At 48.7% G+C, this 27,281-nt stretch overlaps 1 protein-coding gene across 2 annotated transcripts in view; it reads left to right on the plus strand.

The window, feature by feature from the left end:
* The first annotated feature begins 392 nt into the window (after positions 1-392).
* The window catches only part of Tmem120b (transmembrane protein 120B), a 38,106-nt gene continuing 11,217 nt past the window's right edge, over positions 393-27,281 (plus strand). For both annotated transcript variants that reach the window (XM_051176633.1, XM_051176632.1), the window contains exons 1-5: positions 393-616; positions 20,693-20,811; positions 22,294-22,410; positions 25,528-25,587; positions 26,136-26,231. In XM_051176633.1, coding sequence (XP_051032590.1) covers positions 416-616; positions 20,693-20,811; positions 22,294-22,410; positions 25,528-25,587; positions 26,136-26,231 — 593 coding nt within the window. In that variant the 5' untranslated portion in view covers positions 393-415. The remainder of the gene's footprint in view (positions 617-20,692; positions 20,812-22,293; positions 22,411-25,527; positions 25,588-26,135; positions 26,232-27,281) is intronic.

Consider the following 27,281-nt stretch of genomic DNA (forward strand, 5'->3'; position numbering starts at 1 on the left):
GCCATCGTGAGATGACAGAGCCAAGTCTGCATTTTTCCACCTTGCCCTCGCCCTTACTTACTACACGGTCCATGTCAGCTCTGGCATTCCAGGGCATTGGCTTTGGCCTCCTAGGTCAGGTAATGTTAAGGGGTGCATGACTTTTCTTTCACCTCCCCAAAATCTTTCTCCACCCCACTTTTCCCCCCAAATACAATCTAAGTAACAAAAGCCATAAATGCAGCTTACGGATAAGCCCTCCACCCACTCGGAGGAGAAACGTACTACACTGGAGTAGGAGGAGAGAGGAAACGGATTTAACCCACACTATAAAGTTAAGTCGGCCACGCGGCCGGAGCCAGGAAAGCGCGTGCGCACGCGCGGGCCCCGCCCTCGAGGGGTGGGGCTGGCGCCGGGGCGGGGACACTGACGTCAGATGCGCGCGTGGCTCCGGCTGCGCAGAAACAGCTGGTACCTTGGGAGGCGGCGAGTGAGCTGGCGGGCGTGGGGTGCTGGTGGCCGGTGGGGCCACGCTGCGGAAGCCGCCGCCGCCTTGCACCATTGCACCATGTCCGAGCAGCTGGAGCGTTGCGAGCGCGAGTGGCATGAGCTGGAAGGAGAATTTCAGGAGCTGCAGGTAGGGCCGGGCCACCTGGTCCCGCAACTCTGCTACAACCTGCGATGCGGTGCCTTCCCCATTTAGTATCCCAGCCCCTGAGGTGGGGCGATAGGACCCAGAGGATGGCCCAGGCTGTGGGTGGGTGGCCTGGCACAGCCCCTTCCTATCTTTCAGCGCTTTGGCCACTCAGCCTCGTGGGGCGTCTGATGGAAGCCCCCATTCTCCCGCCGTCTCATCATCTCTTTGCTCTACGCTCCCCCTTCCCTGCAGAAAGTTGGTCTCTGGCCCCCGAGGATGAGTTCCAGGTGTGTTCTTGAGGAAATAGTGACACTCAAAGGACATCAGACCAGCCCCCACGCAGGGGTCGCCCTCAACTCTGCTATTCTCCAGCTGCCACTGGCAGCTCAACTGTTTGCTCTCTGCCAGCGGGGCAGCCCTTCCCTGCAGCAGTACTTTGAGAGATGTTCTTAATAGTTTTCACCTTGAATCCTTAGGCAGCTCTTGAGTATCAGAGACCACAGTTCTGCCCTGCCTTTGGGGGTTCTGATGTGGTTCAGCTTGCAGGCTGCTGCAAGCTGAGTTTGTCATTGTGAATGGCAGGTGTCTGTCAGTTGACGGCTGTCTGCTCACCCGGGCATAGAGGACTGGCACCCAACCCTCACCCTTTGGTTCAGAGCTTTCCACCTGGTAGGTCGAAAGTAAACAGAAGAGCTGGCTATGGAGAGGATGGTATCGTGGCCAGGTCCCATCAGGAGGGTCCTTCCTAAGAGGTCCAGAGAGGTCTCAACTGTGGCTCTGGGGACACCTTGGGGATGTCCAAGAGCAACACGCATGGCTCCCTCTTGAGCCACTGGGTTGCTTGACTTCCCACCCCATCCTCTCCTCCCCTCCATAGACACGCTCCCCCTTGCCCATGTAGCTCTGTCAGTTGAGCTGCCCTCCTGCTGTGTGCAGAGGAGGATGTTGTGAGGTGCTGTGATGGATTTTTCTGAAGTGAGGCTGTAGATGCTGGTGACCCTGAACAGGAAGGCATGTGCAAGGATGAAGGTCCCAGGGCTGCTAGCTCTTCGTGCTCTCCCGAGCATACACGGGTGGGTTGGTGCCTTCTCTTTCAAATCTAGGCCTTGGGTCCCTCATGGTTCCACCCTCAGGGAGAAGAGTCAGCCACTTCTTAATTTGCCCCATTGGGCTGTAGTGGGTGTTAAGAGTTGGAAGTGGGAAAAGAGATTTCCCGAGTGGGACTTTAGTTCAGTTCCTTCCTTGCCTTTAAAACTACGAGGAGGAGGAGCCGGAGGAGCTGCGCACAGCAGAACTGTGCAATTAATGCAATTAACAGCAATTAGGTAGCAAGTCTTAGCAGGCAGATGTTGCAAAGGAGTCCTTTGATTTGTTATGTTCTGGCTTGGACAGGAGGATGTGTCAGATGCTGGGGTGGTTAGGGACAGAGGAGTTGTGAGTTGATCTGGACACCATTGTCAGGTGGGTGAGCAGCAGGGGTTGTAGAACGTGCTGTGGAGTGGAGGTGGTGGAGTGTCCAATGACGCAGCTCCTCAGAGTTAGGAGAACTGGAAAAAGCTTGAGCTTCTTTTGGGAAGAGGCACCCAGCTGGTGTAGGCTTGGTGGTCAGCTGTTGGGTCTGAGCCTGGTCATGGATGGCTTTCTGGAGCTCAGTGTCAGAGACTGGAACAAAAATGCCGTCTTTCTCTCTGTGTATGTGTATGTATATGTGTGGGTATGTGTATGTGTGTGGGTATGTGTATGTATATGTGTGTTTATGTATGTGTATATGTGTGTGTAGTGTGTGTATATCTGTATGTATATGTGTGTGTATGTGTATGTACATGTGTATGTGTGTATGTATACGTGTGTATGTATATGTATATGTATGTGTGTGTGTATGTGTATGTTTATGTGTGTATGTGTAGTGTATGTGTATGTGTATGTTTATGTGTGTATGTGTAGTGTATGTATATGTATGTGTATGTATATGTATATGTGTGTGTATGTATGTGTGTGTATGTGTAATATATGTATATGTGTGTGTGTATGTGTATGTATATGTATATGTGTGCCCATTTTGCTTGCATTTATATCTCTGCACCACATGTGTACCTGGTGCTGGAGGAATTCAGGAGAGGGTGTCGCTGGATCCTCTGGAACTGGAGTTGCAGACGGTTGTAAGACACTATGTGGGTTCTAGGATCCAAACCCAGGACCTCGTCAAGAGTAGCCAGTGCCCTTAACCCACTAAGCCATCTCTCCAGCTCATTTATTTTATTCACTAATTAGTTTTATTTATGTGTCCAGTGTGTGTGCCATAGATGTGTTGATTTCTATGGGGGCCAGAAGAGGAAGAAGGTGTTAGATCCTCTAGAACTGGAGTTACCACTTAACATTTTTATTTTTGTTTTTGAGACAGTGTCTCACTGTAACCCTGGTTGGCTGTTAAATCAGGCTGGGCTCAAATTCACAGAGATGTCCTGCCTTTATCTCCCAGTTGGGTGATAGCTGGGACCACACAGTTATTCCACTCTGAAAGGTAGTGCTAGGTTTTATTCTGGAAATGTCTAGAAGCTATAGAGGCTGCCTGTTTTTATTTTTGTTTTTTTGCGCACATGGGAATTTTGAACTCCTGTAAAGAAAGTGTCCTAAGTCCAGGGTGTCTGTTGTGTGTATGTAGGACAGAGATTCTGATGAGAGACATTTATGGGGAGACAAAGGTGATATGGCACTGTGTGTGTGTGTGTGTGTGTGTGTGTGTGTGTCTGTCTGTGCTGGAAAAGTTAACAATAGAAGAGACCTTTTTTTTGTCATCAGGAAATCCTGATTAGCCAAAGTTTTCCTACATCTGCCTAAGAATCTGGGATTCTGGGTTTCAGCTTTGTACCTCTTCATTTCTGGGGAGATGTATTTTGTCTGTTTTACCTCTCCTTCCCTTTTTGGAATGGAAAAAGAGGAAGCCTGTCTCAGACTCTGGGACATTTAAAAGGTCTTTGGAATCCCCCTTCACCTACAAAAAGCCCTAGGGTGATGCCTGGGACTCTGGCAAGGGTCTGCTTTCTTTGGCCTTTGCTTCACTTTTCCTGGGGCTGTACTGGACTCTGGGGAAGGCTGAGTCCTCATGAGGGCATAGTGTTTAGGTGGTCATGCATTGCTCATCAATCAGAGATCAGTATGTACCTGGCCCCCTGGCCTGTGATCAGATCACAGAAGGTCATTTACAGACACTGGGGCTGTAGATGTAATCAGTTCCTGCCTTACGTCACTAGAAACCTGACCCCATCCTTCCCAACACAGGAAGCCTTTCTCAATGTCTGGCTTCTGGGATCACTGGGGCCTTGTATACCATTGTAAAGATTTGGCGTTTTTACTGCCAGTGAAATGGGCATGCTTCTAGCTCCAGAACCACAAAAAATAAAAATAAGGGGTGAGCCTAGAAAGGGGAAGGTCAGTGTTATCTCATTAAGACCCCATGAAGCTGGGCAGTGGTGGTGCAGGCCTGGTCTCTCTAGAGTGTTCCAGGACAGCCAGGGCTACATAGAGAAATCCTGCCTCTTGCCTCTGAAGAAAGGGAGATGAGACGGAGGGAGGGAAATATAGACTCCAGGGCTAGCCAGCCAGCTCAGCAGGGAAAGGTGCTTGCCTACCAAACCTGATGACCTGAATTTGATCCCCAGGACCTTAAAAGTAGAGAGAATCATGTCCCATAAGCTGTCATCTGGCCATGTGCTACAGTACTCACACACATGCACATTTATAAATATACAAATATAAATATATGTACACAGGGAGCCTTCAAGACAAGGTTTCTCTGTGTAGTCCTTATAGTCCTAGAATTCACTCTGTAGATCAGGCTGGCCTGGAACTCAGAGATCCACCTACCTCTACCTCCTGAGTGCTGGGTTAAAGGTGTGTGCCACCATCACTGCCCAGCTATAAATGTACATTTTTATAATTAAAGGGCGGGGAGGGAGACATGCTTAGCCATTAACAGAGCTTGTTATTCTTCCAGAGTTCAGATCCTGGTGTCCACATTGGGCAGTTCACAATTCCTGCTCCAAAAGATCTGACACGCTATTCTGGACTCCATGAACTCTTGCACTCACATATGCACATATACACGTGTTTGTGTACACACATGTATACATACATAATTAAACATAAATCTTTTGAGGGGAGGAGAATATGCAGGTGTGATGTTCAAATCTTGACACTGGCATAAGACATATGACCTTAGGTAAATGACTTAAACCGTTTACTAGGCTCTATTTCATGGGGTCTTTTCTTCTTTTTCTTTCTTTGATTTTTCAAGACAGGGTTTCTCTGTGTAGCTTTGTAGACCAGGCTGGCCTGGAACTCACAGAGACCTCCTGCCTTTGCCTCCCTAGTGCTGAGATTAAAAGTGTGCACCACTGTACCCAGCCAAGTCTTCTGCACAAGGCAGATTCATGTCTTTTGATTGACCTGGGTTGCTCTTTTGTGTTGGTTGCCCTGGGAACCTCTCACTTTAGAAGCAGTTGGGTAGAAGGAACAATGGACGGGGAGTCAGGATTCCCGAACCCAGGTCCTTGCTCTGTCGACATCTAGTATCTGACCCACAGATCTGAGCTTGACAAAGACTGGCAGTAATGTTATCCAATGCCATAGTGAACTATGTGGCACATGGGTATCCTGTTTAATTCAAGCAACGGCCCCTCTGTTCCATTCATAAGGAGAGTAAAGCTGTGGAACTTGAAAATCATGGAGGTGGCAGGGAACGGTGACACCTTTAATCCCAGCACTCAGGGACAGAGGACTGCTGTGAGTTTGAGAGGCCACACTGGTCTATGTAGTGAGTTCCAAGACAGATGCATAGAAAAACCCTGTCTTAAAATAAAGAAAAGGAAAGGAAAATCTTCGAATCAGAATTTGGACACAGGTCTAGTGTTTGAGTTAGATGCTCTTGGGCCCCTAACACAGCAGGTACCAGGGTGTCCTAATTCCTTAAAGCTCTAGAAGGAAAGTGTGTGTGTGTGTGTGTGTGTGTGTGTGTGTGTTTACATTTATTTGCACATGTGGGAGAGAGAGCTTGTGTGTCATGGCAGGAAGGAATCCATTCTCTCTTTGCACTTTGTGGGTTCCAGACTTGGTGGCAAGTGCATTTACCCTCCAAGCCGGTTCACTCTCCTAGGAGAAAAGTTTTGAACTTGCCAAGTCTCTCTTAGTTTGTGTGCAACTTCCTTATGCCTGGGCACGACTCTTGCTTATAACTCTTAGGGACAGAGCCCAGCTCTGGTGGTTTTTAGCCAGAAGGGGAGTTTATGGACTCCTGGGTTGGGAGTCCAGTTGAGATGACTTTCAGCGAGGTTGGATCCAGGATCTTAGTGTATGTTTGTCTGTGTCTCTCTTTGTCCCTTCTCTTCATTACCAGTTACCCTTCCCCCTTGATGGCAGTAGCTAAGGTCAGGTATGGTAGCACACACTTATTATAATCTCAGCTTTCAGGAGATGAGGCAGGAGGATTGTGAGTTCAAGGCCAGCTTTCTGAGATCTTGTTGAGAGAGAGAGGATTGAGAAATGGCCCAGCTTGGTTCGTGTGTTATTCCATATTCGGTCAGTCACTGCACTGATTAGGCACTGGTCATATGTCCGTCTGGAGTGTAGGAGTGGAGTCCATGGAATAGGTGGGGAGGGGTGATTCCATGGAGAGAAACCAAGATGAACAAAGAAAGGGATAATGGACAAGACAAACCTTTTTGGGGGCCGGGGAGGGGTGGGCCTGTGGGCTAGAGCCATGTGATAGAAATTGTCTCTATCTGTGATTTTCAAACTATGTGTCATCCACTCTTCCACCCAGGTAAGGTTAATTAAAAATGTCAAGGAAAGTGGTGAAATGTCAGATCCTGGGTAACCTGCCATTCTTTTGATGATGTACCAGCATTTTTAGTCTTTATCCAGCTTAGGATACTGAGGCAAGAGCCATGACATTAAGTCAGCTAGCAAGTGGCAGATGTCTGTCTGACGTCAGCCTGTCTGATTGCAGAGTGTAATCACTTACCTATTGTCTTCCCCTGCGGTCCCTTGCTGAAAACCCGTGCACACAGTCCTACTCACTGTCCTATGGCAGACATCATCTGTCAATCCTCGTGCATGACTCAGAATATTTCCCAGTATGGGAATGACACGCTTGAGGTGGAGTGAACTTGCCATGTTTGGTTGTGTTTCCATGGTGATAGGTCCTCCTTAGGGAGAGCCAGCATCAGAAAGTCTCCTTGAAGATGCTTTCTTGGACACCAAGCTATCAGAAAGCAATCTCTTAGAAGTGCACTACCAGTGAGTGTCATAGCTCTACACTCTGGTGACCCTGGCTCTCTGCTGCAATCCGCTGGATCGACACCAGCTTCCAGTGCTTCCGGATCAGAGCTTATCTGTGGGTGCCATGAGAGTCATCTGTCTGAAGATTCCTGTAAGAGATGTTGGTGAGGAGGTCTGGCTTCCCTCTTCTGGATCTCAAATTGCCTTGTTGTGTTAAGAAGGCGTTTCCAGATGTTTCACAGTCGTGCTGAGACCTGGAGTCATTAATCTCACTTCCCACAGGGGTGGAGCATGGGGCCTCAGAGGACCAGAGAGGTGGCCTGGATTTGTGCCTCTGTTGGAAACTCTCTTGTTTGTGTCTTCTAAGTGTGGCAGGTGGCAATTAGGAAAGATGCTAGGGGCACCCTGGCTCACAGAGCTGTTAGCCTTTTTGTTTGTTTGGTTTTAATCCAAATGCAATCTCTTCTACACTTTGTTATTAGGTGGGTTGTTTGTCTTGTTAAATTTATTTATTATAGATGGTGCATATGCTACAATGCACTTGTGGAGGTCAGAGGACAACGTGTGTTTATGTGTATGTGTGTTTGTTGGCATGTCTGAGTGCTTCAGTGCTTGTTTGGAGGTCAGAGGACAACCTGTGGGAGTAGGTTCTACCTTTTACATGTGTATTCTGGGAATTGAATTTAGGTTGTCAGGCATAGTGACAAGCTCCTTTTCCATTGAGCCATATCATCACATTGCTATTTCCTGAGCCCAGTAAATAGCATTTATAATAGAGCCAAAACTATTCAAACCAACACACTGTATTGCTTAATGATATTGTGTACGTAGCTCAAGTAAAAGACTTGCAGGAGCCAGGCTGTGGTGGTGCCTGCTTTTAGTCCCAGCACTCGGGAGGCAGAGACAGGCAGATCTCTGTGAGTTCGAGGCCAGCCTGGTCTACACAGTGAGTTCCAGGACAGGTTCCAAAGACTTGCAAGAGATAGTAAAGACCAAGTTCAGCCGGGTATGGTAGTACATACCTGGAATCCCAGCACTTGGGAAGAAGAAGCAGGAGTAAGTCAGGAGTCCAAGGTCATCCTCAGCTGTATCAGCCAGCCTGGGCTATGTGAGACCCTGCCTCAAAAACAGGAACACAAATTAAGTGTAGAAGGACGGCCCTTGGAAAAAGCAAATAGATCTGTCAAGAGCATTAGTGATCAAAAAAATAAGGAGGGGAGAGTTGGTTTTCAGATGTGCATAGCTTCACCTGAGCCCCCCACGCCCCTCAGCCTCCAGGTCAGGTCTAGACTGAATTGTTAAGGGTGAAGGGTCCTGTTATGACCTTGGCTGGAGCAGTGATCGGGAGCTGTCATCACTGCCGGATGCTGGAAGCAGGAGGAAGCAATACCACAGCTTCTCTTTCTTTCTGGCCTCCAGTCCTCTGCTCAGGCCCATAGACCAAGGGTACCAGCAGAGGAGCCAGAGGTCACACATGGAGGTCAAAGAAAAGCAGAACTGATCTGGGGTGGGAATGAAGTACAGAGACAACCAGCAAAAGTGAGTCATCTTTTTGTGTGGGCAGGATGGGAATCCCAGCTAGGAAGGATAAAGGACCTCTCAACTCCCTGTGCATTGTAGGGTTTTGGTTTGGGGCCAGCATCTCATATAGCCAGGTATATCTTTAAACTTGTTGTCTAGCCGAGAATGACCTTAAATTCCTAATCTCTAGCTTTCACCTTCTGAGTGCTGGGATTCTAGGCATGCATTAACACTGGCACTATAATTTTTACACCGAGGGTGGAAGGTGGTTGCTAATTGTGGGATTGTCTGTAATTGGTGTTTTGTTTGTTTGTCTTGTTTTTCAAGACAGACTTTTTCTGTATAGCCCTGGCTGTCTTGGAACTCCATAGAACCAGGCTGGCCTTGAACTCAGAGATCCACTGGCCTCTGCCTCCCCAGTGCTGGGATTTAAGGCGTGTGCTACCTACCACTTGTAATTGTATTTTTAACAATTATTTCTAGATGTATTTATTTAATGTGTATGAGTGTTTTGCCCATGTGTATGTATTGTGCCTGGTTCTCTCCAAAATCAGAAGAGGGCATAGGTGCCCTCGTGAAGTAGAGGTACAGGTAAATGTGAGCCACCGTATGGGTACTGGGGTTAGGTCAGGTCTTCTGTGAGAGCAGCCAGTGCTCTCAACCACTGAGCCACCTCTCCAGCCCCTGTAGCTTTTGTTCTTGGCAAGTGTCTTGGCCTTCCATTCTTCCCTGGTAGTGTCTTTATGACCGTCTGCCTCTCCCTGCCCCTCCCCTCCTCCTTTAGGTATTGTATGATGGATTGCGTGCTTTTGTTTGTGGGTTTGGATTGCTCTTACACTAGACAGTTGGGGACCTGGGCTAGCCTTGGTCTGTGGAACAGTCCTCTACACAGCTGTCTGTCTGCCATGCTACTCCCAACACCCTGGATTATTTTTAGAAGTAGCAACTTGATGTGGGAGTCAATCATGCTTAATAAGCTGGTTTAAAAAGCAAACGGTTATGTCTGCCGAGAGCTAGCTTCCAGTTTGTGGTAAGTTATCTCCCATGTTCCAGCCCACTATTAAGTTAGAAGTAGAAACCAGTTTCAGGCCTGGTGGTGGTGATGGCACATGCCTTTAATCTCCAGCAATCTGGAGGCAGAGGCTGGCCTCAAACTCACATAGCATAGATCCACCCGCCCTAAAGGTATGCGCCACCACCATCAGGCAGAAAAAGATGGACATGGTGGTACATGCCTTTAATCCCAGCATTTGGGAGGCAAAGACAGGCAGATCTCTGTGAGTTTTGTTTATTTTGTTTTGTTTTGGTTTTGTTTTTTTCCAGACAGGGTTTCTCAGTGTGACAGTCCTAGCTGTCCTAGAACTCACTTTGTACACCAGGCTGGCCTTGACTTTACAGAGGGGAGTTTAAGGCCAGCCTGGTCTACATTAGCAGTTTCCAAAGTCACAGGCTGAGACCCTGTGAGGTGGGGGCGGAATTTACTTTACAATCCAACAATTCCATTGCTAAGAGTCTGCTCACAAGCACACCACTCCCAGATGGCTTTGAGTTTCTAATCCCCTTGCCTCCACCTCTGGAATCCTGAGGCTGTTAGAGGTGTGCGTCACTGTCAGGTGCAGAGGGAACAGGAAGCAAATGGCTAGCTGTGGTGCCTTTAGCATACCAAGGGGCATGCTGGCCTCCAGGCTCTCTCAACAATTCTTACCATGACCCCAGCACAAACTTCTTCAGCCCACAGGCTTCCCTTCCCATAGCCTCTCGTTCCTGGAGAGCCTTGTCTACCATGCCCCCCGTTTGTGCTCTGCTCTCTGTTGGTTCTCTTCAGCCCCCTCTCTCTGGGCTCTCTCCCTCCTTTGCACACACAGACATACACCCAGCCCTGCGCATACTCCCTCACTGTCCCCTCTTTCTTTCCTGTCACGGCTCAGGTCCGTCTGCTAGCCATGTTCAGTCCCTGTTTTGGACTCTTCCAGATACCTGTGGCTGAGCTCTCCATCATATCTACAATAAAACCTGAACTGTACCACGGAGCAGTCATGCCCTCATTTCATTCATTCGCAGCATCCTATTTAGTGGTTCTGAGGATGAAACCCAGGGTCTCTTACATGCCGGGCAAGCACTGTACCAACTAAACTGTATCCCCTCAAAAGGACACATTCTACAGAGATTAAAGCGAGTGGTAGCCGGGGGCTGGAGAGAAAAGGAAGTGGTCAGTGACTACTAACAGGACATAGCAATCTCAGTGGGTGATGGGATCTCTGAAATTAGGTGTGGTGATGGTACACCTTGGTAGATGCCTACAAGTCACTGAACTGGACCAGTGAGATGTCTCGGCAGGTACCGTGCTTGCCAGGCAAGCCTGACAGCCTTAGTTTGATAGTTTGAATCCACATAAAGGTGGAAGGAGAGAACTGACCCCAGGAAGTTGTCCTTTGACCTCTGCATGCCATGCCATGTCCCCTCTTCACCATCTCCCTCTCTCACACACACAAATACTAATAATATTAATACTAATCCTAATAATAAAAGTTAGTAGATGTCACAACTGACCATGTAGCATGTACCCGTTTTTGTGAGCTTGTATGTGTGCGGGGGTCTATAGTGTATGCATGTTTGTCAGTATAACTTACACATTAATGAAATTGTTAGAAAAAAAGAGAGAGCTTTGGTTTCTGGGGTTGGGTTGGTGCAGAAGCTACCCAACGTGGGCTCTTCATTCTTGACTGTCTCCTTAGCCGCTGGCCTGATGAAGGAACCATTTGACTGGCTTTCAAAGTCCTTACTTGCATCTTTTTTTTTTTTTTTTAGAGGACAGGTGCTCTGGGCAAGAGACTGGTCATTAGTCCAAGATTTGTGGTTTCTCTTCTTCCCTCATGCGGTTAACTTTGCCCCAGAGGGAAGTTCCAGTCCTTGTCCCATTAGTGTGGATTCTGGCACCTGCCTGTGCGTCAAAGCACTGGTAACGCCACCCAGGGCAGCGCGGTGGAGTGTGTCTGCATATGCAGTTGGAATCCCAGGGCATGATTTCAGAGGGAAGCAGATACAGGAGAGGGCTCAGCCTTCATTTCCCTCTCCTCGCTTGGGTTCATTCCCAGGTACCCAGACATTGCTAGGACAAGCCATGTTAGCTCTAGACCTCCATCTTACCACCTTCCCAGCTAGTGGGAAAAAGGCCAAACTGTTCTGACAGTCCCTTACAGGCCCCACACTAACTGTCCTTAGTTCTAAATGCCCATCCTTGTATGAGCCAGCTGGGTTGGCGGTGGGGGGTGCTGAGGTTGCAGATGGCCAGGCTCAGGCCTTATGCCCTGGAGTCTGAAGCAGGGCCAGTCTCACTCCTGGCCAGATCTCATACATGAACGTGGGGAGAGATTAGTCTCCAAAGAAATCTGCGGAAGTAGAAGCCTGTCTCACTAGTTAAAAAAAAAAAAAAAAACAGGATGTCTCTGGCCAGCTGGCTCCACAGGAGGAGGCCAAGGTTACTTGGAGGAAAGGAAGTCATGGACAATGTTCTCACCTGAATGCAAAATGTCCCCCACAGGCTCATGTTCCCAACTCTTGAGTTGGAGCTTGTCATGCTGTTTTGAAGGGGGTAGAGCTGTTGAGAGCTGGAACCTGCTTGGTGGAGTAGAGGCACAACCTTTCAAGTTTATACCCACCCCTGCTTCCTCTCTTCCTCTGCCTCCTGAACCTCAGTCCTGTCCCGGCAAACTCCACCATGCTGTCTCTGCCATGATGAGTGGAATCCCCTGAAACCGTGAGCCGAGGGCGCTTCCTCCCTTACATTGTTTCCGTCTGTGTTTTGGTTGACGACCCAGAAGAACAGGTGGCCTCTCTGGTTTGTCTCTGTTCCAGAGAGAAGCCGCTCACGGCGCAGTAGGACTGAGCATGATGGAACACTGTTCCTGAGCACAAGGAAGTCAGGAGCAGTGCCCTTCCTTCCCTCCCACCTGAAGTGCCACAGACTGGGTCAGCTGAGAGCTGTGGGCCTGGGGATTTGGCTCAGTGCGGTGACTCAAATGAGAATGTCCCTGTAGTCCAGGCCATTTGAACACTTGGTTCCCTGGTTGGTTCCCCACCTGGTGGTGCCGTTTGGGGAGGTTTAGGAGGTGCAGCCTTGCTGGAGAAAGTGCATCACTGGGGGCGGGCTTTGAGATTAAAAGCCTTGCTGCTTCCAGTTCAATCACTCTCTCAGCTTGCTGACACACACACACACACACACACACACACACACACACACACACACGCTCCACACTTCCCTGCCATAATGATTCTTCTCCCTCTGCAACCAATAACCAACCAAACAAACAAATAAGCAAACAATCACTTCTGTAAGTTGCATTGGTCATGGTGTTTTATCACAGCAACAGGAAGATGACGAATAGAGGTGTTGGTACCGGAGTGTGGGCTGCTGCTGCGGAGAACCTGACCGTGGTTTTTGGGTGAATGTGGAGGACTTGGCAACACTGGACTGGAACGGGCAGTTGAACCCTGTGAACAGAGTCGTGCTGAGGCGGTGGGACTGTGGAGAACCCAGCTCGAGAGGTTTCGGAGGGGAACAATATTAGCAGCTGGGCTAGAGGCCGTTCATGTGATATTTGGGTGAGGAATCTGGCTATCTTCTGCCTGTGTTTTAAGAGCTTGCCTGAGGCTAAATCCAAAAGCAATAATGGAATTTCTTTGACAGAGACAGATTCAGGGCAGCATAAATATTGACTCTGAGGTGTGGCTGTTATTCATGACTAACTCATATGAGGTCTACAATGAAGAAGAGCAATTGGGGGCAGAAGGAGATGTGAAATGTATAATTTTCAGAGGAAAAGAGCACTAGGAACTCGGTGTTGCAGCCGAAGCTTGTGCTGAAAGGCCTCTCGCTCAGCCCTGGAATCAAAGGAAGGGTGCCCTGGGCGAGACTCTGCCCAGCTAAGTTCCAACCTGTAAAAGAGCCAGAGGAAGTGCTGCTCCCAGAAAGCAGCCGAATCAAAGCTGCAGATGTGGTTCGGGGGTCGGGGTGGGAGGCAGGATGCATCCCAAGCTGGCGGCGGCACATGGCAGTGTCACCCATGTGGTGTTGGCTTTAGAGGCATGAAGGATGCAGTAGAGAAGGAGGTATAGACTCTCCTTGCGTGGTTTGAGCGAGCCCTTCAGGTCAGGCATTGTGTGTCAGGGGAGTACCGTGCATGAAGGCCACGCAGTTCTAACAAAGGTTCCTCAAGTGAAATAAGATTCAAGGAGGCTCCTTCCTCCCTCCGTTCCCCACGTGACTGAGGTAGGTTCTAGGTGGGGGTGTGAGTGAGGGTTCATATGGATTTTGAGACAGGGTCTTACTGTGTATCCCCAGCTAACCCAGAACTCTGTGTGTAGACCAGGCTGGCCTCAAACTCATAGAGCACCTGCCTTTGCCTTCTGAGTGCTGGGATTAAAGTGTGTCCCACTCCACCCAGTTACTTTAAAAAAATAAATTCATTGTTTGTTTATTTATTTATTGTATTTGATGTTTTGCCTGTATGCGTGTCTGTGCGAGGGTATCAGATCCCCTGGAACTGGAGTTGCAGACAGGTGCGAGCTGCCTCGTGGGTGCTGAGAATTGAAACCTGTGTCCTCTGGAAGAGCAGTCAGTGCTCTTAACTGCTGAGCCATCTCTCTAGCTCCCCCTCCCTCTTTTTAAAGACACAGTCTTTTGTATCCTATCTTGGTCCTTGAACCCTGATCTTCCAGACTCCATTTTGTAAACAGTTTAGAGTTGTGTGCTACCATTCCTTGACTTTTAATTGTGTGTTACCGAATAGAATAACGGTAACTGCCTCAAGCGCATGGACCTGGGGTTGGAGTGGGAATTTAGACAAGACACAGGAATTTAGAGTTGGTCGGGAGGATTGGCTGTGCCTTCTGCCGAAGGGCTCAGCTGAAAGTCTTTAATGACTAGCATGGCCAGGACCGGAACCACACCGAGTTTTCTTTTTCGCAAGTGCCTGGCCGGAGTAACTTGTCTTTATGTCAGTGTACATTCTGACTTTTGGATTCTCTGTGTAATTAGGGCATTGGGTAGTGGACTCTTTGTCCCAGGAGCAAATGTTCCAATGAATGAAGTAGAGCCTGCATGGGCCTCCGTGACCTTTTCTCAGAAACTGTATGGTGTCATCTGTGCCACATTCTCCTGGGCTGGCTGGCATTGCAGTGCTACTCAGGTTGAGGGTGGGGGTGGTAGGGGCAGGGGGTGTGTGTGGGAGGGGGTTGGGAGGTCCCTACTTCACTTTTTTCTTTTAAAATGATTTAGCCAAGTATGGTGGTGCTTGTCCTCAATCCTGGCACTTGAGAGGAAGAGGCAAGCAAATGTCTGTGAGCTCTAGGTAGGCCAGCCTGATCTTCACAATGAGACATTGTGAAGAACTATTAGGGACAATTACTTTTTGCAACAGCGTATATTTGGGAATGGCTCTATCTTGCATGTAGAAGAGGCAGGTAGGCAGGTAAAGGGAAGGAGGAGCAGGGAGAAATTATTCAAAGTGACCAGGTTTCAGTTATACAGAATGAGTGTCTACAATAGTAGAGGCTTACCTAGCATAAGTGGTATCCTGGGTTCCCTCTCTAGCACTCAAAAGTGAGTGAATGAGTGAATGAATGAATGAGTGGGGAGGGGCAAAAAGAACCAAGATGAGTAAGCCCCAGAGGCTTGCTGCAGAGTACCGGGCCAGGCAGAGGTACATGTCTGTAATCCCAACATTCAGAAGGTAGAGGCAGGAGGGTCTTTCCAAGTTGAAAGCCAGTCTGTTCTCCTTAGGGAGTTCCAGGTCAGCTAGTACTGTACAGTGAGATCCTGTACCAAGAATATCTTTTATGTCAACTATTCATTTTATTTCTCTACTTACCCTATAGCCCTGGCTTGCCTGGAACTTGCTAAATAGACCAGGTGGGAGCTCAAGTTTGCAGTAATCCCCCTGCCCCTCCCTGCCCACACGAAGGTGTGCCCCCACACCCACCTTGAAAGTTCTTTTACACAGAAGTAAGTAAGAGGATGAGAGGAGACCTTTGGAGGCGAAAGGAGGTTCACCGCGTAGACGATCCTGGCAACCTCATGGTCGCCACTCATTTGTACTCCATCACTTCCTGGACATTAAATTTGCTTACTGTTCTCTTTGTATGTCAATCCTACATACATACAATCATACAGTAAAATGCTTTGTTTCAGTTTTTATTTTGGCGCTGGGCGTTGAATGCAAGGCATCACACATAATGAATTTTTAAGGAAAGGAAGATTGTAGACAGACACACAGAATACAGCCTGGGAGAACGTGGAGCAGAATGTCTCGGTGAAATCTGTAGCTAGGCGCTGTGGTGCACACCTGTAATCCCAGTACCTGGGAGGCTACCTGCCTGAGTTCAAGGCCGACTTGGGCTACATAGAAAAGGTAAAGGAGTCAGGGTGACATAACACGACCCTGCCTCAAAAAAATAAAGAAATTGGCAACGGTGGTGACGTCTGGGGAGGGGGAGGGGCAGTTGCAGTGGTTCTCAACCTTCCTAACGCTGTGGCCCTTTAATACAGTTCCTCATGTTGAAGTGACCCCCAACCATAAAGTTATTTTCGTTGATACTTCATAACTGTAATTTTGCTCTTGCTATGAATCATAATGTAAATATCTGACACACAGGCCAATTGATATGTGACCCCCAAAAAGGTTGGGACCCAGAGGTTGAGAACCACTGGATGAAAGGCCTAAAAAGAGCTGACTTCAACTGTGGCTGGCGTTTTAATTTTTAACAAGGATAATGTCTTCATGTTTGACTTGTGAAATTAAATATTAATTCACACTGGAGAGGGCCTGGTCAGCATCTGGCTGCTGATTCCACAGCCTTTGTCTTATCTCTTGAAGGTAGAACCTAACACTAAGGAGTGCCAGGAGGCTGTGTAGCCCTTTATCATGTGGGAGCCTCTTGTGCAAAGGCTGCACCTTCTAGACTGCTATCTTGGGTCCCGCCTTCCCTGTGATGTGGTGTGGGCTTTCCTTTGTTACAGATATGTGTTGCACTGAAGCATCAAAAACTCATTCACACATGGTCTCTAGTCTTCATTGTATTTATATTCATTTCTGTTGCTGGGGCCTCACATGTGCAAGGCAAGCCTGCAACTGTGCGTGCTACGTGCCTGGGATAACTTGTTAACTGCAGATAGCGAACATCAATCACGCTACAGTAGAGACCCAGAGGGTCACTTAGCACTCGAAGATGATGTCTCCGGCCCGTGTTCCTCCTAAGCATCACATCCAAGCACTAAAAAAAAAAAAAAAAAAAAAAAAAACCAGAATCAAATCCTAAGGAAACATAAGGTTGAACCCAGGTTGAGAGACCTTTTCTAAATGATAAAACTGGACACTGTCAGTTCATGGGAGATGGAAGTTGAAGTTCTCTTCCAGGTTAATGAAGAGACAAAAGTGCATGCATGGATACTCGGTGTAACGTTGAATGGGACCTGAGATCTGAAGGACAGATGCCATAAAAGAGACGGTTTGGGCTGCAAAATGGCGCAGCCGATAGAGGTGCTGGCCTGCCACCAAGCCTGATGACCTGCGGCGTTCTGTCACTGGGACCCACATGGTGGAAGGAGAGAACCACTCCTGCAGACAATCCTCTGACCTCCTCGAGTGCACTGTCTTAGGTTTTCTGTTGCTGCAGTGAAATGCCACGACCACGAAGCAAGTTGGGTGGAAAGTGTTGCTCATCACTAAAGGAAGGCAGAACAGGAACTCAAGCAGGGCAGGAACCTGGAGGCAGGAGCTGATGCAGAGGCCATGGAGGGTGCTGCTCACTGGCTTGCTCCTCATGGCTTGCTCAGCCTGCTTTCTTATAGAACCCAGGACCAGCAGCCCAGGGGCGGCCCCACCCACCATGGGCTGCCTCCCCCACTGCGTTGATCACTAATTGAGGAAAGGCCCTACAGCTGGATCTCCTTCCTCTCTGTTGACTCTGGCTTGTGTCGTTGACACAAAACCAGCCAGCACGTACACTGTGACAGGCAACAACCAACCACCCGCCCACAGAACAAATACATGTCATTTACAACATTTTAAAGAGATAGTTGGCAAATATGAGTTGTGGTGTCTGAGATGAAAGCCATATTATATATCAAGGTTTAGTAACTGCATCTGAATATAGTAGATATCATTGACCAGAACTGATGCATACTGAAGCTTGATTGAGAAGTGTGACAGCTAACTCCCTAATGTGCTGGTACAAGGGTGGGGTGGGATGGGAAGGCTATCCACTTTGGCAGAGGAACAAATAGAGAAGGTTTTTATTTTTTATTTTTATTTTTTGAGCATTGGTGTTTTGCCTGCATGTCTGTCTGTCTGTGAGAGTGTCAGATCCCCTGGAACTGGAGTTATAGACAGTTTGAGCTGCCCTGTGGGTGCTGGGAATTGAACCCAGATCCTCTGGAAGAGCAGCCAGTGCTCTTAATCATTGAGCCATCTCTCCGGCCCCTTTTTTTTTTTCTTTCTTTCTTTCTTTTTTTAAGCTTTGGAGGCCATATGGTCTTTGTCACTGCCACTCACTTAGCTGTTGCAGTACCAAGCAGCCACAGGCCATGGGTGTGACGAAAAGCTAAAGCTATTTGTGTGGCTGCCACAAATCCAGTGACCTGTAGTGTTGACAGAGCGAGGGCTATTTTAAAATAACCCCACTTCTGGCTTACCGCCCCACAGAATTAGATGGCAGGTTTGCCTGGTGGGTGCTGATCCTGGACACGGAAAAGAAATGCACCTCAGGAGATAAGTTGTGCTGAGAGCTCCCAGGACTGGGGAGAGTTTATAGAGGGCAGTCTGCAAATTAAGCAAATTAGGAAAACATGATTTTCCTCTCTGGGAGGCCCAGGGGGAGGGGAAGGCTCCTGATTTTACCCCTCTTACAAATGAATGGTCCAGGGTGACTGGCTCACACATTCTTGGATGTCATTGGTAATTATCCCAGCCCCCCCCCCCCACCTTTTAACCTTTTGAGACATGGTCTTAGTGGTCTCGCTACACAGCTCTGGCTGGCCTAGAATTTGTTGTATAGACCAGGCTGACCTCAAACTCACAGAGATCCTCTTGCCTTTGCCTCCCAAGTACTGGTTTTTAAAATCATTCCCCACCATTCGTGGTCTGTTTAATATTTTTCTCCCTTTACTTTCATAATTTCTGCTTTAACTTCCTGCCTTGCTTGGCAGGCATACTAGCTTAGACTCTATACTTGGTGGCCCCTCCTTTTCCCGTGTGCTAAGCATGCTTCTGTGTCAGCTAAGGAAATATCTGTTTAAGCCAGGCATGGTGGCACGTGCATTTGATCTTAACACTTGGGACAAAGAGACTTCAAGTCTCTGAATTTCAGTGCATTCCTGTCTGCATAAAGTTGCAGGTCAGCCAGAGAGGGAAGGAGGAAGGAAGGGAGATGGCTCTTTGGACTTTGTCTACTGTGCGTTGATTTTAGTTTCGTGCTCTGCACCCTCTTGCTTTCCCCATCCCCTCCACAGACATTACTTACTGGGAGTTGGGAATCTGGCTGGCAGCAATCTGAGAACTTTCGCATTGTCTTCTCCCAGCATTGGGATAAGTCTCTTGTTATATAGCTCAGAAGGGTTATTTCCAAGAGTGAAGAAATACCAGGTTTATTGAGCGATGATGTCCGGGGCAGGGAAGATGTCTGGTTGCAGGGGTGGAGGGTGGGGGGGGGGCAGAAATTGGAGCTTTTCTTAGTTGACTTAGCATGAGCTCTCTTCATAGCGAGGATCAGAAGCTCAGTGAGCAGGAAGCAGAGAGGAGCTTTCAGGTCCGTACAGCCAGCAACACAAACGCAAGAGCCCAGATCTGTGTTGTGTTGTTACCTTAAAATACCTGAGGCTGGTGCTTTATAAGGGGAAGAGGTCTGCTTTGGCTCATAGCTTTGGAGGCTGAATCCAAGCTCAAGGGCCATATCCAGCAAGGGCCATGCTGTTCATCACGGGATTGATAATACTGTGGAACATGATTTCGGTAGTGAATGAGTGCGCACGTCTGGAAGAGCATGCATTGGGAGGTTGAGGGAGAAACACCAGACTTGCACCACAGTCTGCTCTTGTAAGTCCTGATGTAGTCCCATGAGACTTAACCGACCTCTGCAACTTAGTCCTTTCAACAGCGTGCTGCCTTGACCTAGTTACCTCACTCGTTCCCAGCTCTTAAAGATCCCAGCACGCCTTGATACTATGATATTGGGCACCCAGCGCATGTACCCAAGCCACGAACCCAAGCCACGGCAGATGCTGTGACACATGGTTCCCACAGACCCAATGAGAGCCAGTCCTGGGACTTTAGATGGAGGGCTTGCATGAGAGATGGTTTGTTCCCCTGGGCATGCCCACTCTAGACTGAGTGGGCCAAGTCTTCTGAAGAATGAAGCCAGGCATGAAAAGAGAACTCATCTAAAGTCCCAGAACTGGCTCTCATTGGGTCAGTAGGAACCATGTGTTCACCACTGAACCAGTCAAACAAAAGGATAATGATTGGCTGGGACTGGACATGTGACCAGCTGGACTGGGCACGTTCTGCTCAGCCAAACCATGTACATGAAGAATTGACAAGGGGTAGGCTGGGGATGTAGTTTACTTGGTAGAGTGTGTATGCCTATATGCATAAAGCCCTAGGTTTGAGTCTCAGTATCACATAGACTGGATGTGCTGGCATGTGGGTGTAACCCTCACACTCGGGAGGTAGAAGCAGAAGAATCAGAAGTTCAGGGTCACCCTCAGCCACATCGTGAGTTCAACACCGTGCTGGGATGTGTGAAATCTGGTTCCAAAAAATCAAGAAGAAACATTTGCTGAGGAGGCTGAAGATGTACTTCAGTAGTGGAAAATGTGCCTAGAATGCACACACGCACAATGCATGGCGGCCCTTTCACAACAAGTTTGGTTGGAAACTTCAGAAAGAATGAGATAGGCACATGCCTTAATCCCAACACTTAGCAGGGGGGGGGGATCTTTGTTCAGGGCCAGCCTGGCCTACACAGTGACTTCCAGGACACCAGGGCCACATAGAGAGACTCATAACTAAATAAATCCGAGTGACATGAGGGAGAGCTGGTGCTCACTCCACAGCTGTGATGTCTGCCCTGCCGCCTTCCTCAGGCAGTCCTAATTGTCACAGCCACATCCTTGATAGTTGTACCGTTGTAGCTGTCACCCGAGGCCTCTCTAGTCGTGTGTCCAGACCTGTGAAAATGACCTGTGCATGCTCCACCCACCCACCACGCTGCTCTGCCCTTCAGGAGACACACAGGATCTACAAGCAGAAGCTGGAGGAGCTGACGGCACTTCAGACGCAGTGCAGTACTTCCATCGGCAAGCAGAAGCGGCACCTCCGGGACCTGAAGCACACACTCCTGAGGTGAGAGGGAGGGGAGATTCTTGCAAGCTCCCCCAGTGACTCCTGCCCCTGCCCCCACTCATCTCACTCCGGAAGTGGCTGAAGAGGACCTCGAATTTCTGGCCCTCCTTCCTCCTCTCCTGAGTTGGAATTACAGGTATCGGTTACCAAACATGGTTTACGCAGTGCTGGGTTCGTTGGGATGGAACCAGGGCTTTGCACACGAGAGGTCAGCATTCCACCAAAGAGCTGCACCCCTAGCCCTCCCCTGGTTCTAAGGACAGAAACCCAGCTCAAAACTGGCTTAAGAAGAAAATGGAAATTTTAATGGAAAAAAACCAAGGGACAGCTTCAGGCATCACCGGACCAAGGGGTCAGAGTGTGTTTCTTGGACTCTGTTTTTTTCCTCTGAATTCTGCTTTTCTCTGGATTGGTTTTGCTGTCTTGGTCACTGAGGGTGGCCACCTGCTTGCTGAGCTTCCAGCCTCTGTCTTTTTAGTAATTGTGTGCTGATGAGACTGTTCGGACACTGGGTGCTTATCACCCCAGTAGATACCGTGGAGCATCCCAGCAGGCTCTGACAGACACTGCTCAGTATCACCACAGGGAGACACCAGCTGAGGAAGGCTGACCCATGAGTTAGGGTCCTGGACTGAGGAACCCTCCCATTCCAGGGTGTGGCGTCTCCCAAAATGGTTCAGTTTTCTTTGCTTTTAAAGCTGGGGTCTCATGTAACCCAAGCTGACCTCAAACTGGCTAGTCTGAGGGTAACCTGAACTCTTCATCCTTCTGCTTCATCCCCCAAGTGCCTCTGCCTCCTCCTCTTTTGAGGGAGGCAGGGGTTTGGTTTTTTGAGACAGGATTGCTTTGTGTAGCCCTGGCTATCTTAGAACTTGCTTTGTAGACCAGGCTGACCCTAAACTCAGAGGTCCACCCACCTCTTCCTCCTGAGTGTCGGTGTGGCATCTTGCCTTGCCAGTGAACTGGTAGTGGTGGCCACACCCTTTGTGTGTTGTTTCAGGTTCAGACATGAACCATTATAAGGTAGAGGAGGCGCTGGCTCCCACTCTGTTGGGTTGTGGGGAGAGCATCAGAAAGGCTGGGACTGCATCTTCTGGCGCAGGAAGACCGCGGCAGCATTAAAGGTGTACCCGCTCACCTGTCTCCTGAGGGTTGAGTTTACAAGCACTCGAAACCACACCTGCCTCCAACTTGGTTTTCTAGTTTTGATAATTGCATCTCTCCAAAGAGCAACAAGACCCTGATTGGCAATCCACTTAGGTGTCTTTAAGTTCTGTTACAATAGAAGAAAAGCGCTTACCCGCCCATTCAAGTGCATCAGCTGCTGAAGCTGAGTATCATTCCAGATGCTTTACTGCATCTCTCATATCCTCTTTCTTTACATGGCTATTGTTTGTGAATGCCACCCTTATTTGTCAGGTATGGGAGGTGGCCTTGCCAAGGTCTCAAGGCTACAGGGGCTCAGCATCACTCCCATTTCAGGTACAAACGCCATTCCAGTCAAGAGGAGGCGGAGCTCATCCAGCAGATAGGTGCCAGCATTAAGGAGCGACAGAATGCCTTCTTCGACATGGAGGCCTACCTACCGAAAAAGAATGGGTAGGAGTGAAGCCCTCTGATTCCTGTTGCGTGCCCCCACGCTCTCGTGGGGTGTGAGATTCAAAGGAAAGGGGGATGGGGACGAGGAGGAGGGGGCACTTGTGTAGCTGCTCCTCCCAGTCCAGGAGGAGCTGCAGTGTCGTGTCGTCCCATCCCCCCCCATGTGCCGCCCCCCCCCCCCCATCTGGGAGTGACATCCCCAGGGTGACTCTTGAGAGCTGGCGCCTGATGCCTGTGTGTGCCACCTGGGTAGAAAGAAAGCGTTCTCTCTGAAGAGAACCAGCATGTGTTGAGAGTATTTTTGCATGGCCAGCATTGTACTGGACATGCCCGAGGTGACAGTCATTTTTATCCTCAACCTGCTATATTAGATTAAGGCGTTTGCCTCTTTTGTTTCCTTTGGGGCTTGAAACCATGCTAGGCAGCATTGTAGACTCTAGACTCAGCTACATCCCCAGCCATTTTTTTTTTCCCCCAGTGTTTTAAGGAAGGGTCTCATTCTATTGCTGGGGCTGGCCTGGAACTATAGACCAAGCTGCCCGCAAACTTGGGGTGAATGTCTTGCCTCCATCTCCTGAGTGCTATAATTACAGGTGTGTGCCACACTCTGCCTTATGTACTTTCTGTTTTTGAAGCAGGGTTAGCCTGGCATGGAGTGAGACCTTCCCAGCTGTTAAGCCTCAGCTGGATGGGTATTGATATGATGACCCTGGGATAATTGTAACCCAGCCCTCATTTTTCTCTTTTTGCTGTATTTGGATTGCAAACTCCCCAAGTTAGTTGGCAGTCCTATTAACAGCACCTCTCCTTCATGACCTCCAGTACTGTGTTGCTCAGACCCATTTCCCCAGCTCTCCGCTCCCCAGCCGTTTGGGCATTTTGCATCAGTTGGGAGACTCTGTCACACAGGCTGAACAACTCAAAGTTGCTTGAGAAGAAAAGAGAGGTTTTGGAGGTTTGTTTGTTTTTGTTTTGTTTTGTTGTTTTGTTTTTCGAGACAGGGTTTCTCTCTATTGTTTTGGAGCCTGTCCTGGAACTCGTTCTGTAGACCAGGCTGGCCTGAAATCCACAGAGATCCACCTGCCTCTGCCTCCCAAGTGCTGGGACTAAAGGCGTGTGCTACTGATGCCAGGCCAAAATGAGAGGTTTATAGCTCAGATGTGATACAAACATAGCTCAGCTGTGAACGGACCCTGCCATTTAGATGCTGTTAGAACCTGCTTCTCATTTCACTTTCTAGTATGTGTCTTTATCCTATTTATGGGCAGTCTTTCCCTATACACTGCTCCCCAGCCATGCGAGGCTTGCCTAGCCTTTCTGATAGGAAAAATCTGGCCAGCAATCGTGGGGATTTTAAATGCTAGGGTGGGTTTTCATTGGATTAGATTGTGTCCCGTGACCATCCTTAACCCAATCAAGAGGCTGTACTGCTGCTGGGTTTTTATTGGGTTAGATGGTGTCATGTGATCATTCTTAACCGGATCAGGAGGATGTACTGTTTTGATAAAGCTATGTTCATGTGCCTTTTGGGGCCTGTTCTCTGAAAGGATTGCATTGCCCTTGCAGGGTGTAGGGACCGGGTGTTAGGTAAGGAATACAGTTGTACTCTTCATACTGCACAGTTTCTGCCCACTAGCAGTGCTCCACCCATAGCTGGAGAGAAGGGCCCCTGCTCTCATTTCTCCTCGTCAGCTTCTCAGTCCATACGCCATCACCTCAGTGGAGTCTTTCCAAAGCCCGTCAATCATAGGAATTTACCCTCCCTCCCTCAGGGACTCAAGGAGCCTTTGTACCTGTGGTTATGTGTTAGAGCACAGGCTGTCGAACAGAGAGAGGCCTAGCCATGCCATGGCTCACATAAGAGAGCTCCTCCTGGGGCTGAAGTGATGGCTCAGATAGTTAATAGCATCTTTGCTCTTGCAGAGGACCTGGGTTCTAGTCCCAGCACCCACATGGTAGCTGACAAATGTCTATAACTAAATCCAGGGGATCTGACATCCTACTCTGGGCTCTGAAGGCACTATACACATGTTATTATATACATATGTACATAGGAGCAAAACATTCATACACATGGGAGAGAGGGAGAGAGAGAGAGAGAGGGCACAGTGATTTTGAGAGCTCACTTCTCTTTGTGAAGAATCAGAGGTTAGAGGCCAAGAGCCGTGGGCTCATGAGACCATCAAGGGACCTATAGTTCCTTTAGCTGTTGTTTCTCTATCCTTCAGTACTTGTTTTCTTCCATGAGGACATAGACACTTCCCACCATCACAGTTTCAGGAAGGGGAAAGAGAGGGAAGGAAGCAAAGAAGCAAACGGTCCCTTTTTACAAAAAACCAGCTTCCATGTCTTATAATATCAGATAAATAGACAGTATACATTGTGACCCCAACATACCCTTCTGGCATGTGGCATGTATACTCAGTGGAATGAATGCTCATGTCCCTCCATTTATTTATGTGTGTGTGTTTGTGGGCACACACATGTCCTTGGTGTGTATTTGGAGGTCAGAGGACACCTTGTAGGAGTCTGTTCCCTCCTTCTATCCTCTGGGTTCTAGGGATTGAACTGAGGCCATCAGGCTTAGCAGCATGTATTTTAATCTACTAACTCTCATTGGCCTAGAATCTTTTTCTTTTCTTTTTTCCTTTTGTTGGTTTTTTGAGACAGGGTTTCTCTGTGTAGCCCTGGCTGTCCTGGAACTCTCTCTGTAGACCAGGCTGGTCTCAATGGTCACAAACCCAGAGATCTGCCTGCCTCTGCTGCCCAAATGCTGGGATTAAAGATGTGTGTCACTACCTCCCAGCTGGCCTAGAATCTCTTTAAAATTGACCTAGATGTTGGATAAATGTCTTTGACTCTTCGGCTGTAAGTTAGTCACCTGCTTTTATCTGGCTGCAAAGGAGGTTGGGAGATACGACCTGTAAGTTAGCTTCAGTGGGGAAATGGGTGGTCATACTGTCATGTATGAAGTTGTCATGCTGTCTCCTTCAGGGTTGTTCCAGCCATTGTGGGGCCTTTGGACTGTTAATCACCCTGTTTTCTAACGTGAGACACGCAGTGTGCATGCTAAGCTTGGAAAGTATCGGTTGTACCCTCACAGGTCTTTCCTTCCAGGCTCTACTTGAATCTGGTTCTTGGCAATGTGAATGTGACCCTCCTCAGCAACCAGGCCAAGTGAGTATGCCCCGATCCCTTGTTCCTTTTCTAGGGGACGATGGATTGAAGCTAGGGTTCTAGCTATCTGGCTTTCTGACCCTGCCCACCTCAGTGGGGGAGCTTTGGGGGGGCACCTCTCCTTTTTTCCTTTCCCAGAGTCAGTTTTGGTGTATAGGGACATCCCCCCCCCCCAATTTCCCACAAGAGTGACATCTACTTTCTCCTACATCTTATCACAGCATTTGTCCTGGAGAACAGAGTCCTACCTAACCAGTCTAGGTGACATTTCCAGGTGGCATTGGCCCTTGTTTCTGCAGTCTTTAGGCAAGGGTAGAGAACTTGTCTTTGACCCATCTGTCCCCATCCTGACTCCAGAGCCTGGGGCAGGGCCCTTTTGTAGTTGGCCCTCTTTCCCTCACTGGACATTGCTAGTTGACGATCGTGAAGGTGAGGCTCTGCTGTAGATTGATGGGCAGGATATAGCAGTGGAGGCTGGGCTAGAGACTGGTGAGGCGGGGGGGGGGGGTAGCAATATGAGACCTTTCCTGGGATGTCTATCATGGCAGGTTTGCATACAAGGATGAGTATGAGAAGTTCAAGCTCTACCTGACCATAATCCTCCTTCTGGGAGCCGTGGCATGTCGCTTTGTCCTTCACTACAGGTAATGGGGCATGACTGTGTGTGGGAGGGCATGGGGGTATAAGGAGGGAGTCCTCAAGAGGAAGTCTTTTGTTTCCCCAACCTGTGGCTGGTATAGGGTGGGGAGGACCAGTTCTGGCTGACAGGAGGTAGCATTCCCGCCCATCCCGTATCCGTCTAGCAAGCTTCGTGGAATAGCTGTCGGCAGGACCTCATGATGTAGTAATTGACAGAGTCTAGTGTGGTTTACGTGTAGGCTAGAATGTGTTACAGCCTTAACATGGAGTACGACACTGACATTCTGTAGCACGTATGAGCTTTGACAGCATCATGCTAAGTGGAAGATGCCAGGTACAAAGGCCACATTTTTATGAAATGTTCAAGAGAGGCAATCCAGAAACACGTAGTGGGTGCAGAACTTGCCAGGGGAAACAGGAGTGGGGGATGACAGTTCGTGGGCAGGTGCATTTCCTTTTGAGAATGAGCAAAAGACACCAAATTACATATTTGAATTTATTTTTTCTGATATAGGTTTGTTTGTGTTTTTTTTTTTTTTTTTTTTTTTGTAGCCCTGGATGGCCTAGAATTCACAGAGATTCCCCTGCCTCTGCCTCCCGAGTGCTGGAATTAAAGGCATTTGCTCCTCAGTCTTCAGATTACATATCTCAAAAGGAAAAATGTTAACTGGGGGAGGCAGCCAAGGATGGCTTAGGCATTTGGCCTAGGTGTGAAGGTTTACTTCCTGGCATGCACTTTGCTGACAGTCCAGCTGCTGGCCTGGGTACTTGAATTTCTCATCAAAGGCCCTTGCAGGCCCTTAGCCCTTGCCTGTCTGCTGCCAGTGCCTGTCTCGTGCCCTTGAGGGCAAAGGCTGCACACACAAGTAATGCCTGCTCACCTGCTCCTTTGAAAGACAGAGCGGCTCTTGGTGCAGGCTCAGGCCCTTACACTGGGGCCCCTGGGTTCCTCCCTGGGCAGCCTGTGCTGTGTCATGTTCTAAGTCATCGTCTAAACCTCACCTAGAGTCTAGATGTCCCCATTTCTCCCCTCCTCTGACACACATGTCTCTGAT

The sequence above is a fragment of the Phodopus roborovskii genome, unplaced genomic scaffold, assembly GCF_943737965.1.
Source record: "Phodopus roborovskii unplaced genomic scaffold, PHOROB, whole genome shotgun sequence".
Lineage (NCBI taxonomy): Eukaryota > Metazoa > Chordata > Mammalia > Rodentia > Cricetidae > Phodopus > Phodopus roborovskii.